At 54.3% G+C, this 13,679-nt stretch overlaps 2 protein-coding genes across 2 annotated transcripts; one reads left to right on the forward strand and one right to left on the reverse strand.

Annotated features, from left to right (window-relative positions):
* LOC145524226 (interferon-induced transmembrane protein 1-like) lies at window positions 1–1,130 on the forward strand. The gene is made up of 2 exons (XM_081536079.1): window positions 1–221; window positions 795–1,130. The coding sequence occupies exons 1-2, from the start codon at window positions 39–41 to the stop codon at window positions 981–983; spliced, it is 372 nt and encodes a 123-aa protein (XP_081392205.1). The 5' UTR covers window positions 1–38; the 3' UTR covers window positions 984–1,130.
* A 2,693-nt stretch (window positions 1,131–3,823) lies between these two features.
* On the reverse strand, window positions 3,824–4,882 carry LOC145524224 (interferon-induced transmembrane protein 3-like). Its single transcript, XM_081536075.1, has 2 exons — window positions 4,564–4,882; window positions 3,824–4,108 (listed from the first exon to the last, which is right to left on the reverse strand). Exons 1-2 carry the CDS (start codon window positions 4,810–4,812, stop codon window positions 3,917–3,919), a joined length of 441 nt encoding a protein of 146 aa, XP_081392201.1. The 5' UTR covers window positions 4,813–4,882; the 3' UTR covers window positions 3,824–3,916.
* Window positions 4,883–13,679: the final 8,797 nt, after the last annotated feature.

Consider the following 13,679-nt stretch of genomic DNA (forward strand, 5'->3'; position numbering starts at 1 on the left):
CCCTCTACCATCGGCACAACGATCCTCCTACACAAGACATGCTGGAGGAGCACAAGCTGGCCGTGCTGGGGGCGCCCCAGAGCCAGGCGCCCGTGACGACCACGGTGATCAACATCCCGAGCGAGACCGCCGTGCCCGACCACATCATCTGGTCCCTGTTCAACACCATCTTCATGAACTGGTTCTGCCTGGGCTTCGTGGCATTCGCCTACTCTGTGAAGGTGGGTGGGCACCTGCGGGCGTCTCCAAGAAAGTGTCCGGGAGCCTGGAGGGGCCCGGCCCGGATGACATGTGGGGTTGGGGAGCCCCCGTGCGTGTGGGTCCGTGTGCGTGTTCTTGGTGTGTGTGTGTGTGTGCGTGTGTGAGTGTGGCTTGGGGGGTCATTCCCGCTGAGACTCGTGGCGAGGCTGCCTGGGTGCACATGGGGTGGAGGTGGGGGTCTGTGTCTCTCGCACCCCAAGACGGCCTCCTTCCCAGCCTCATTAGGGAAGGCACGTCCTTCACACTCAGCTTCAGAACTCGTCCAGAAACGAGACAGGTGCTGAAAGGACACTGATCCCTGGTGGGTGAATGGCCGGTGAAGGGGCCTGAGAGGAAGGGAGGGTGAGCCCTGGCCCTCCTGGAGAGGCTGACTCTCTGTGACGACTCAGACTGAGGCCTCAAGAGGGGAGGGTCTCACCGGCCACTGTCCTGCTCAGACTCCAGGGAACGGGAGGGTGAGGGCCCATCGGGGTGACGGGGACCAGCCGGCGGGGGCCTGAGTCACAGGACCCTCAGCACCTCTCCTCCTCCAGTCCAGGGACCGGAAGATGGTGGGCGACATCACTGGGGCCCAGAGCTACGCCTCCACCGCCAAGTGCCTGAACATCTGGGCCCTGGTCCTGGGCATCTTTCTGACCATTGGATCGATCGTTCTTCTCGTTTTTGTCTACATGGCAGCCTACCAGATGACTTTGCAGATGATGAAAAATAGAGGCTACTAGCCGCTGTCCGTGGAGGCGGTCCGGGCCTTCACCGTCCCTGGCTGGTTTGGCACCTGAGGCATGGGCCCGCCCCTCCCCAACCCATAGGCAGCAGTTTATAGACCCAGATTGTCAACCATGGAGTCAATAAAGTGCCCTTGTCTGTGAGGCTGCTGTGATGTCTCCTGTGGAGGGGACACTGCTGTGGCTCCGGCGGCCTCTGGGAAGCCCGGAGCGGTCAGCTGTGGGCTGACTGAGAAGGCCAGAGCAGAGCTGTCGACCCCACCCCGGCCAACAGGAGCCCCAGAGGAAAGACCCCTTCCTCCGCTCAAACCCGGCAGGCCTTGCTGGGTGGAAGGGTCTCCCAGACACTGGGGACCCTGGGACACTGTGGTGAGCCTGGGATGCAGACGGGGAGATGGGGACCCTCCTAGCCCAATGCGGAGAGAAACACCCGAACAGGTATTCCTGTCTCTGACGCCCCAGGGGGAGCGGGTGGGGGACGCACCCCGCCTGCCGAGCCGCTGTGCCCTGCGCAGGGTGTCCTGGGTGTCACCCCAGAGAGGCTGGAGGAGTCCAGGCGGCCACAGGCTGCTGCTGGGGAGGGACCCCGCTCCACATGGCCTCTGGGGACCCAGGCTCTTCTGGGCTCACTCAGGGAGCCCAGGGCCAGTCCTGTCCGTCTCTTGCTGAAGTCGGCAGCTCTTTGCAGTGGGTTCCCTTCCTCCTGGCACCCAGAGGGGGTGGGCGCCCAGCCCCTACTGGGCCCTACCTGGGAGCCAGGCTGGTCGGGATCCTCCCTGGAGGACGGTGACTCAGATGAGGTTGCCCACCTCTCTCTTGGGTCCCACACGCGAGCACAGGGGCTCAGCCTCAGGGACGCTGAGTCCTGCAGGGGGAGAGGCTGGCAGACTGCCTCTCTGAGCCCAGGAAGGACTGTCTCCCAGGCAGGGCCAGGGGGACAGACGAGTGATCCCGACCCCAACCTCTGAACCCCCAGCCCCGGCAGGCCGACTGCGGGGTCCCCGCATCCCCTGTCAGGTGGGCAGCAGTCATGAGGAGTGGTGGCACTGCGTGTAACCCGTCTGAGCTTCACCGATTTGTGGTGAGGGTCCTGCTAAGTGGGAGACCCCCTGGGGCAGGCCGCAAAGCCCCGTGCTCTGGACCTTCTGAAAATCCACAGGAGGCCCGAGGATCAAGCGGGGGAACCCGAGGGACCTTCCCTCGATGGTCCTGGGTGCTGCTGACTGCCGGGCCGTGAGCAGCTTTAGTCCTCAGAGCCACACCCAGGCCTGGTTCCCTGTGGACGGTCCCGGTGTCGTCTGTGACTGTGGGTGGACGGGGCTGGGCTGAAAGAGTCGGGGGGGCCTGGGGACAGAGTGGGGAGGTTGGGGCCCTGGGCCCGGGTGACGGGGGGTCGGCAGCGGGGCTGGGAGGCTCCACTGGTCCCTTTGCCAAGTGGCCCGTGGGGAGAAGGCTCTGCCTCTGCTTTGCCTGGACTGGGCCTCGGAGAAATTCAGGAGACGGGGCTCCTTAAGATGCCAGGCTCGGTCCCAGCTAGGGGAGGGCAGAGCAGGGCACATGAGTCCCGGGTGGGAGGAGGGTGGGCGGGCAGATGTGCCCCTGGCCTCGCCCCTGGCTCCCTTCCTGTCGCTGCTGGTGCGGGAAGATTCTGCCTCCCCAGCCCACCCGGCAGGGTCTGTGCCGCTGGGCAGCGCTCCTGCCCGCCTCCCGGGCTTTGCTGGCTGCTGGCTCTTCCCCACCTTGGAGGCAGTCCTTCCCGACCCCGAGGGGCGTGCCTGCCAGCCGCCCTCCTCCAGGACTTCCTTGGTGCTGCCCCTCCCTGCTCACGGGTGTCAGACCCACAGGGAGACGGGCTCCCTCCTGCCCCATCCTGGGATCCCAGCCTCCCCGCCAGCCTCCCCAAGTCAGGGGGCTGGGGCAGGCACAGATATGGGGGAGGGGACGAGGACCCACATGTGGAGTCAGGGGACCGGGGGTGGCTCCGCGGCCCCTCTACCCGCCTGGCAGCCCAGCTGGCGGTGGGCGGGCCTGCCCTGCCCCCTCAGGTGCCCCGTGTCTGCAGGCCATGGCAGAAGCAGGGATGGGGCTGATGTTGAGGGCAGGGCAGGGCAGGGCAGGGCGGGGGCCTCTCCTCTACCTGAGCAGCACGGGGCTCTCTCTGCAGTGGAGGACACTGTGCTCCTGTTGCCTTCCCGGCAGAGGGGGCCTGTGGGGCCGTGCAAAGGACGGTGACCTGAGGGACGTGCCACAGGGTGTGAGAGGGAGCTGGGAGCCAGGAGAGCTGGAACTGACCAGCGCCCAGGCCTGGCCGCCCGCGGACCCCCTGGAACTCCTGCTCTTCGCTCCCTGGAAACCTCTGTTTAGCCACCCGTCAGCTGCCGGCTGTGACCCTGGCCTGCTGGCGCCGCCCCCTTTGTGCAACCTCCCGAAACCGCTCTGGAAAGTCCTCGCTGTGTTGTCACCCCCGCCACCTGGACTTCCCTGGAGCACAGTGGACTTGCCACCCGCATCTGCATTTCTCCAATTGCAAATCCTAAGGTGCCAAACTATCTTTTTATTTGCAGGCTTCTGAGGGTCTTGTTCTCTGTTTTGTCAACAGAGCCGAGGGTGTTCTGCGCCCAGCGTGGCCCTTCCCTTGAGGAACCCACACCCCAAACCCCTGACCAGTAACTGCAGCCCCAGCCCAAGGCCCCAGACAGGCCAGGCCTGACGACTGGCGGGCCCCGCCTGGAGCCGCAGAGCACGCGGACAGCGCGGGGCGGGGGTGAGGTGGGCTCGGGCTCAGGTCCAGGCTGGGGCTCTCAGGGGCCCCCTCCCCAGGTCAGAACGCAGCGCCCTCACACACAAACGCTTCCTTTTATTTCCGGGTGGACAGATGCCTGTACAGGCTGCAGGAAAGAGGGGTGACTGCCTCGGGCTGTGGGCAGGGACTAGTGGCCTCCGGAGTTCTGTATGAGCTCCGAGACCGCCTGAGCGATCATCAGGGAGCCGGTGGACACCACGATGATGAGCACGATAATCAGAAGGAGGCCCAGGACCAGGGCGCAGATGTTCAGGCACTTGGCGGTGGAGGCGTAGCTCTGGGCCCCAATGATGTCGCCGACCATCTTCCGGTCCCTAGACTGGAGGGGGAGAGGGGGTGAGGGTCCAGGTGGCAGCCGGGCGCTGTGACTCAGGCCCTCCCCGGCTGGTCCCCCAGTGCTCGTTCTTCCCAGCGGGGACCCACGCCCGCCCGTCCCCTGGAGTCTGAGCGCACGACGCCGGCCGGTGAGCCCTCCTCCCCTCCTGGGGCCTCCATCTGCTTTCCCACAGACAGTCAGCCTCTCTAGGAGGCCCAGGGCTCACCCATCCTTCCTCTCAGGCCCCATTCACCGGCCGCTCACCCACCAGGGGACAAAAGGCTGACCCTGGTCATCGCCATGCACCCCCTGCAGCCTCATCATGATCTGCACATGTGTACACACACACACACACACACACACACACACAGGGCTCCCCAACCCCACGTGTCACCCGGACAGGGGCCCCTCCAGGCTCCCGGACTCTTTCTTGGAGACGCCCGCAGGTGCCCACCCACCTTCACAGAGTAGGCGAATGCCACAAAGCCCAGGCAGCACCAGTTCATGAAGATGGTGTTGAACAGGGACCAGACGATGTGGTCGGGCACGGCGGTCTCCCTGGGGATGTTGATCACCGTGGTTGTCACGGGCGCCTGGCTCTGGGGCGCCCCCAGCACGGCCACCTCGTGCTCCTCCTTGAGCACCTCATAGGCTGGGGGCACCCCGCCGTGGGCCCCAGTGAATAAGGCCTGGGATGTGCGGTTCATGGTGGGGACGGTCAACTGCGTTCCAGACGCCAGCACACACTCAGGGGGCCCTCCTTTACCCAGGACTTTCAGTTTCTCCTAAGTTTCCTTTTCCTGGGCCCGATTTGTGTTTCGTTTCGTAAGTGGAAATGGGCTGGTCTTAGGAGGTGGGATGAACCGCTGAGTGTCAGGTTACACTGAGGTCAGCGGGAGGCAGGCTCCTTCCCCAGAGGCTGGAAGGAGCGGGAGGTTTCCTTCCGCCCCCCCAGGGTCTTGGCTGGAACTCCCCTCTGCCACAATAAAAAGACAGTTCAGCAGGAGAAAACAACAGTTTACCAGCAAGTATACCTCCTGTCTATGGGAGGGACCCAGAAAAGCTGAGCAACTTCCCGAAATGCTGAAGCCAGCACCCAAATGCCATCTGAGCTGAAGATGAAAGGTTGCTGCGGGCAGGAGAGGCCTCCTTGGGGAGGTTACCCAGAAAAGCACAGAAATAAGGGTGGTTTCTTGCAGAGGTCAGTCCTTGCCTCCTCCATCCATGAAAGTTTCCAGGAATGTGGTTGCCCCCTGGTCCTGGTACAATAGGGGCACCCTTACAGGGAGGTTTGCCTTGTACATTAAATGTCTCTCATAGGCTGACTTCTACTCAGCCTCCGAATTAAAAATAACCAGTTAAAATAATCAATGTACCAAAGAGGCTTATTTGGGGTAATGAATTCTACTTCCCTTAACACCCAAGTCAGGCCTTGTGTTAGCCACGCTCCCTTCCCTATTCAGGGATGTGGTCTGGGGACCCTTCCCCAGCCTGGGGATCTCAGGCCCAAGCCTGCTGCAGCGCCCACTGTCAGGGGCCCCACTCAGCCTCACCCCCAGGCCCAGAGGAGCCCCGCCCCCACCGCCAGCCCCCCAGCCGCACAGGCCTCCCCTTTGGAGGGCATGGCCCCTCAGTCCTGAGTCCCCGCTCCAGGTGGGGTTTGGGTCCTTCCTGGTTGCAGGTCAGCACCCAGCGGCCCCTCTGGTCTGCCCCGAAGGAGCCTCCCACGGTCCCCCAAGGGCTGGAGGAGCGGACCCGGCCGGCTGTGTGGAGGCGGGACTCCTGCCGGGCGTCTGGCAGCCGCAGGGAGCCCCGGGCCCACCCGTCCGTGCAGCCCCGGCCTTCCTCCCCCGCCCCCCCTCATTTCTCATGGGACCTGGGGTGGCTCCAGGGGAAGCGGGCATGCTGGCAGGTCGGCTCTTGGGCTTGGGGCTGTGCCCGCTCCTCAGGGACAGGGCGGGTGGGCTCTGTGGCCAGGCCTCCGCTCTCTTCAGACTTCTTGAAAAGAGCCAGTTATTTTACTAGCAAATAGATTCATACACAGGAACAGCAGATACTTGCAATTCAGGACAGGAAAGTCACAGCAAAAACTGTAAACACATTCAGGAAACACGGGGGAAGATGTTACTCTATCGAGAAAAAGGAGGCAGTTGGGAGGGATGGCTGTGAAGAAAAGTCCATCCGAGAAACGGGGTGAGAAGGGTGCTGATGGTTTCTGTGGTCTGAGCTGCAAGGACTCTCATTGCCTGGAATTGTTGCTGATATGAGGAAGTACTCCTAGGTTCTCTTGGCTGGTCTAAGAATTAAGTTGTCATAAGACAATTAGGACAAAATCACACAAAAGTTTAGTAACATGTATACATGGGAGAGACCCAGGAGAACTGAATCACCATTGAAATTGAAGAGGGAATTTATGAGGCCTGGACTCCGTCTCAGGCCTGTTCGTGCTGATCACGCTCGGCCACCTCTCTAATGGACTCTGAACTCTGTGCTTAGTGCCTGTGGAAACGACAATAGAAGGATAAGACCCCCTCCGGACAGGGGAACCCTGAAGATCGTATCCAGGTTACTCATCGCCTAAGAGAAAACATACACTCATCACCCCTGTCCCGGACAGGCCATACATTTTTCTGTACCTATCGGAGTGGAACCTCGGGCTTATTGATTATTGGCCAATTGTTTAACTGTTTGAACACATAACACCTAAATGATGAGATTATTGTGATTATATTTACCCTTCCTTTGTTTATGTAAGTCTCAAGGAATTTGGGGTGGTGAGTTCGGACACGTACACATGGGGTATAAAAGATTTTCACAAATGCTGGTCGGGGTGCTTGGCTAAGAGGAGACTCTGCCTTGGGCCCGCCGGTGTAATAAACTGCACTCCACTACCTGCATTGTCCTTCTGAGTGAGTTTGTTTCCCAAAACGCGTGGCTATAACAAAATGGCCAAGACCCTCACCTTAAATACCATCTTCAACTAAAGACAAGGGAAGGTGCTGGGGTAGGGTCTCGTGACTTGAAGGTGGCAACTGACCTGGAAATAGAAAAGCAAATGTTTGGGAAACAAATGTTTGCTGGGCCAGGCAGGGACATTGGGACATAGGCTGGACTCTGATCTCCAACAAACCTTTTATCCAAATTATTTTAGGCTGTTATGGGGAGGCAACTGTAAAAACTTTGCAAATCTTCTGTTGTTTTCTTTTTTTAAAATAAATAATCAGCCTAAATTAATCCTTATGCCAAAGAGAAACATTTTGGAATAGTAAATTTTGCTCCCCTCCAGTGGGTACTATTGTTACAGAATGTTACAAGGAAACCAGAACCAACCTTTCTGGTTGGTGGTTGTAACCAACCTTACAACAACCCAGCATGTTGCTGTGAAAGCCCCCAGCTCTCCTCGGGTCGTGCACAGGCTTCCGATCATGTTTTCATTGACCCAGGGGCAAAAGCTTGCCAGGCAAACCTGGAGCCATGCGTGCCTCCTGGAAGTTTCTGGTCAAGGTGTTATGGAGGCTCGATGACCAGCAAGAGGCCTCTGATCCCTCATGAAGAGAAAACGGAATGTAAATACAGCAAGAGCACTCTGCCCTTTACTCTCCAGCTGTCAGCAAAGACTTGCCCAAGCACAGACTCCGCTGCCAAACGTCCCCTTGTAAGCGGCACTGAGGGGCGCTCATGAGCTGTAGCGTCTGCAGACCCTCGGGTCAGAAGAGAGGCGTCAGCATCAATCAACCAGGGCTACCTCAAATTATGGGTGTCCCCAAGCTGACAAATAGCCTGATTTACATGGATTGCCCTTCAGTTATCTTACAGATCTTGTTTTTCCATCCCAGGGTTGGATTGCTTTGAAGCAAGGAATGGGGCATAGAATTAATTAAGGAATCTGAGCCCAAGATGGAGTTGGGACAGGCCTGCAGGCTAAGCTCTCCCGCCCTTAGTGCATCGTTGGTCACCCCAAACGGGAAGACATGTCCCTCTGCACCTCCAACAGCAAGGCCTCTCTCCTTCCCAACCAGCAGGAGGAAGCAGGTTTCTCCCTGCCGCCCCCGCCCCACCGACAGCCCAGCCAGAGACCTCAGAGGCCCAGCCCCGGGGAAGCCTCGTTACTTTGGACCCCCGGCTCCTCCAATGGACTCTGGTTATCACAGCCCCTCCCAGCTCCCCATTTCCCTAGAGTAGCAGGTCCTCCCTCCTGGTTCTCTGGGTTTCCACGTGTTGCACCATGGTTCGCATATCCTGAGTTGCAATTCCTCTGCTATTCCTGAATAAACCTGTCTTTCCTGGTGCTGACTGGAAAAAAATGCACAAACTAAAAGTTGAGAATTATGTTTTATTTGGCAGGCGAAACTGAGGCCTTAAGCCTGGCAGGCAGCCTCTCTGAGGATAAGGGAGGAGCCAGGACATATAGGAGTTTTGCAACAAAACCCAAGAAGTCAGAACATCAAAAGATCACTGTTACTTAGAGAAAAAGCAGATATCTTAAGTAATGATTTAGTACTGTTCTATGAGTGGGAAGTTGCAAATGTCTGGGCTCATTGGAATCATTCCTTTGACTGCACCTCAACTCCCTGGGGCCAGGGTCCTGTGCTTTCCCGTCCAGAGTCCCCTTAGTGGGGCAGCTGTAGTGGCCAAGGGCTTGTCCACAAATCCTTGTTTACTGATGTGGCAGGCGACATTCTATGCCTGCAAGCTTCTCCTGTACTTTCAATTCTTGACGTACAGAGTATGCTGTGTAGTTCATGTAGTTCGTATTTATTGAATTCCAATATTCATTAGTTTCATAAGTATTTCCTGGACAATAAAAGTACCTTAGAAACTATAAACCTTGTTACCTGCCTAACAGACACCTGCCTGTTTGACCCATCTGGGTCTTGGGTAGACTGGGGAGCGAAATGGAAGTGTGGTGGGGGTGGCCGCCCTGCACCCCCTGGGCCCTGAGGTGGTCAGTGTCCGCCCCTCTCCCAGGACGGGATGTTGGTTTAGGTTTTCCTCCCTGCTGGGCCAGTGCCAGAGGCCCCCAGCCAGCCCCACAGCCGTGGCTCTTACCCAGGAGCCACTGACCCCATGTGAGGACGGTCCAGTGCCACCTGCTTCCGAGTCAACCCCACCTCAAGGTGGGGGGGTGACTGCTGGGGTGGGGGGGCCGCCCATTGCCCAGCGGCCACCCTGAGAGCCAGGCTTGGGTCAGGCCCCCTTGTGAATTCACAGCTAACAACACTCTGCCATTTTGTCATCTGTCATTACTTTTGTCATTTTGTTGTTCTTTACCTTCAATTTGTGTGCTAAGTAACTCAGTCGTGTCCAGCTCTTTGTGACCCCATGGACTGTAGCCCTCCAGGCTCCACTGCCCGTGGAATTTCCCAGGCAAGAACTGGAGTAGGTAGCCATTTCCTTCTCCAGGGGATCTTCCTAACCCAGAGATCAAGCCCAGGTCCCATGAATTGCAAGCAGATTCTTTACCCTCTGAGCCACCAGGGATTGTTTTTATACTTTTTAGCTGGCATCTATCTTCACTGATACATGCAAAACTTATCTGCTCAATTTTTAACACCAGAGGCACCTGTGAAGCTCACACACTTATGATGCAATGTGTCCCAGAGCTGCAGCCCCCTCCTGCCTGCAACTGGGGCTGGCCTCTCAATCACCAGACACATGTGCTAGATGTGAAAAACTACACAGAAAAATAGTGGGGTGGGGAATTCCTGAAGCCCATCTCTCCACAAAAGCAGGAAAAAACTTGCAAAAAATATCAGAATCAACATTTTCAGCCTATGAAAGTGGAGAAAGTCTTGCAGCAAACAGAGGAGTGCTTAATCAAGAAAAAATAGTGTAATTTCAGTACAGAGTTGTGCATCCCTCATGCCTTGGTTCCATCCCTCATGTCTAAGCTCTGTGGCAGCCTTGCAGACAGCACCCTGTAATCCATTTCAGACCCTCCCCACAGTTTGAAGAGGCAAGAGCACTTCCTAACTCATTCTGTAAGGCCAGAATCATCCAGACACCAAAGTCAGAGAGAGACACTACAAAGAAAAACAAAGACCAATACCCCTTATGAGTATGGGTGTAAAAATCCTCGGGAAATTCTAGCAAACTGAATCCAGCATATTATACACCGTGACTGTTACCAGCTGGCGCTGGAGCCAAACTCAAGGTCAGGTGCTCATCACTCGATACTCAGTGTTTGAGAGACAGTTTTGCTGGTGGGAGAAGGAAGATGCTTTATGCAGGAAGCTGGCAGCCTGGGGAGACGGCAGCCTGGTGTCCCCCGAACCACTTCTGTGCTGCCGACAGGGCAGGCGGTTTGAAGGGAAAGCTCAAGGGTTTGCGGGGGGCGGCTGCGGGCAGAGCAGCACAGTCAGCTCTGACCGGCACCCTGAGCGTGGCGGTGCGGGGCCTGGTGAGCCTCATCTTATTTGGAGTGAAGTGAATCTTCAGCTCCAGGGTTGGGTTGTTCTTGTTTTCTTGAGGCCAGTTTTTGGAAGGGGCCACAGGGAGCAGCTTATGTCATCGCTGCAGTCTGGTCATCACGCAGCTAGCTTTTTCCCCCTGGTGGCAGTTTTCGGATCAGTTCATGTCCACTTCTTTGCAACCCCATGGACTGCAGCACGCCAGGCCTCCCTTTCCATAATCAACTCCCGGAGTTTACTCAAACTCATGTCCATCGAGTCAGTGATGTCATCAATCATCTCATCTCTGTTTTCCCTTTCTCCTCTCACCTTCAATCTTTCCCAGCATCAGGGAGTCAGTTCTTCACATCAGGTGGACAAAGTATTGAAGATTCAGCTTCAGCATCAGTCCTTCCGATGTATATTCAGGACTGATTTCCTTTAGGATGGACTGGTTGAATCTCCTTGCAGTCCAAATGACTCGCAAGAGTCTTCTCCCAACACCACAGTTCAAAAGCATCAGTTCTTCTGCACTCAGCTTTCCTTATAGTCAACTCTCACATCCATGCATGACTACTGGAAAAACAATAGTTTTGACTAGATGGACCTTTGCTGGTAAAGTAGTGTCTCTGCTTTTTCATACGCTGTCTTGGTTGAACATAGCTTTTCTTCCAAGGAGCAAGCATCTTTTAGTCTCATGGCTGCAGTCACCATCTGTAGTGGTTTTGGAGCCCCCCAAAATAAAGTCTCTCACTGTTTTCATTGTTTCCCCATCTATTTGCCATGAAGTGATGGGTCCAGATGCCATGATCTTAGTTTTCTGAACGTTGAGCTTTAAGCCAACTTTTTCATTCTCCTCTTTCACTTTTATCAAGAGGCTCTTCAGTTCTTCTTCATTTTCTGTCATAAAGGTGATGTCATCTGCATATTTGAGGTTAATGATATTTCTCCTGGCAATTTTGATGCCAGCTTGTACTTCAGCCAGCCTGGTATTTCTCATGATGTACTCTGCATATAAGTTAAATAAGCAGGGTGACAATATACAGCCTTGACATACTCCTTTCCTGATTTGGAACCAGTCTGTTGTTCCATGTCCAGTTCTAACTGTTGCTTCCTGACCTGCATACAGATTTCTCAGGAGGCAGGTCAGGTGGTCTGGTATTCCCATCTCTTGAAGAATTTTCCACAGTTTATTGTGATCCACACAGTCAAAGACTTTGCAATAGTCAATAAAGCAGTAGATTTTTTTCTGGAACTCTCTTGCTTTTGCGATGATCCAATGGATGTTGGCAATTTCATCTCTGGTTCCTCTGCCTTTTCTAAATCCAGCCTGATCATCTGAAGTTCTTGGTTTATGTACTGTTGAAGCCTGGCTTGGAGAATTTTGAGCATTACTTTGCTAGTATGTGAGATGAGTGCAATTGTGCGATAGTTTGAACATTCTTTGGCATTGCCTTTCTTTGGGATTGGAATGAAAACTGACTTTTTCCAGTCCTGTGGCCACTGCTGAGTTTTCCAAATTTGCTGGCATATTGAGTGAAGCACTTTCACAGCATCATCTTTTAGGATTTGAAATAGTTCAACTGGAATTCCATCACCTCCACTAGCTTTGTTCGTAGTGATGCTTCCTAAGAACCACTTGACTTTGAACTCCAGAATGTCTGGCTCTAGGTGAGTGATCACACCATCATGATTATCTGGGTCATGAAGATCTTTTCTGTATAGTTCTGTGTATTCTTGCCACCTCTTCTTAATATCTTCTGCCTCTGTTAGGTCCATGCCATTTCTGTCCTTTATTGTGAAATGTTCCCTTGGTATCTCTAATTCTCTAGAAGAGATCTCTAGTCTTTCCCATTCTATTGTTTTCCTCTATTTCTTTACATTGATCATGGGGAAGGCTTTCTTATCTCCTTGCTATTCTTTGGACTCTGCATTCAGATGGGCATAGCTTTCCTTTTCTCTTTTGTCTTTCGCTTCTCTTCTTTTCTCAGCTATTTGTAAGACCTTCTCAGACAACCATTTTGCCTTTTTGCATTTCTTTTTCTTGGGAATGGTCTTGATCACCGCCTCCTGTACAATGTCATGAACCACTGTCCATAGTTCTTCAGGCACTCTGTCTAACAGATCTAATCCCTTGAATCTTGCTGTCACTTCCGCTGTATTGTAAGGGATATGATTTAGGTCATAGTTGAATGGTCTGGTGGTTTTCCCTACTTTCTTCAATTTAAGTCTGAATTTTGCAATAAGGAGTTCATGATCTGAGCCACAGTCAGCCCAGGTCTTGTTTTTGCTGACTGTATAGAGCTTCTCCATCTTTGGCTGCAAAGAATATAATCAATCTGATTTCGGTATTGACCATCTGGTGATGTCCATGTGTAGAGTCTTCTCTTGTGTTGTTGGAAGAGGGTGTTCGCTATGACCAGTGTGTTCTCTTGGCAAAACTTTATTAGCCTTTGCCCTGCTTCATTCTGTACTCCAACGCCAAATTTGCCTGTTCCTCCAGGTATCTCTTGACTTCCTACTTTTGCATTCCAGTCCCCTATAATGAAGTGGACATCTTTTTTGAGTATTAATTCTACAAGATCTTGTAGGTCTTCATAGAACTGTTCAACTTCAGCTTCTTTGGCATCAGTGGTTGGGGCATAGACTTGGATTACTGTAGTACTGAATGGTTTGCCTTAGAAACGAACAGAGATCATTCTGTCTTTTTTGAGATTGGATCCAAGTACTGCATTTCGGACTCTTTTGTTGACTATGAGGGCTACTCCATTTCTTCTAAGGGATTTCTGCCCACAGTAGTAGATATAATGGTCATCTGAGTTAAATTCACCCATTCCGGTCCATTTTAGTTCACTGAATCCTAAAATGTCTATGTTCACTCTTTCCATCTTTTGTTTGACTACTTCCAATTTACCTTGATTCATGGCCCTAACAGTCCAGGTTCCTATGCAATATTGCTCTTTACAGCATCGGACTTTACTTCCATCACCAGTCACCTCCACAACCAGGGGTTGTTTTTCCTTTGGCTCCATCTCTTCATTTTTCTGGAGTTGTTTCTCCACTGATCTCCAGTAGCATACTGGGCACCTACTGACCTGGGGAGTTCATCTTTCAGTGTCCTATCTTTTTGCCTCTTTGTACTGTTCGTGGGGTTCTCAAGGCAAGAATGCTGATGTGATTTGCCA

The sequence above is a fragment of the Giraffa tippelskirchi genome, chromosome 10 (genome assembly GCF_054371585.1).
Source record: "Giraffa tippelskirchi isolate mGirTip1 chromosome 10, T2T-mGirTip1v1.2.pri, whole genome shotgun sequence".
NCBI classification, from domain to species: domain Eukaryota; kingdom Metazoa; phylum Chordata; class Mammalia; order Artiodactyla; family Giraffidae; genus Giraffa; species Giraffa tippelskirchi.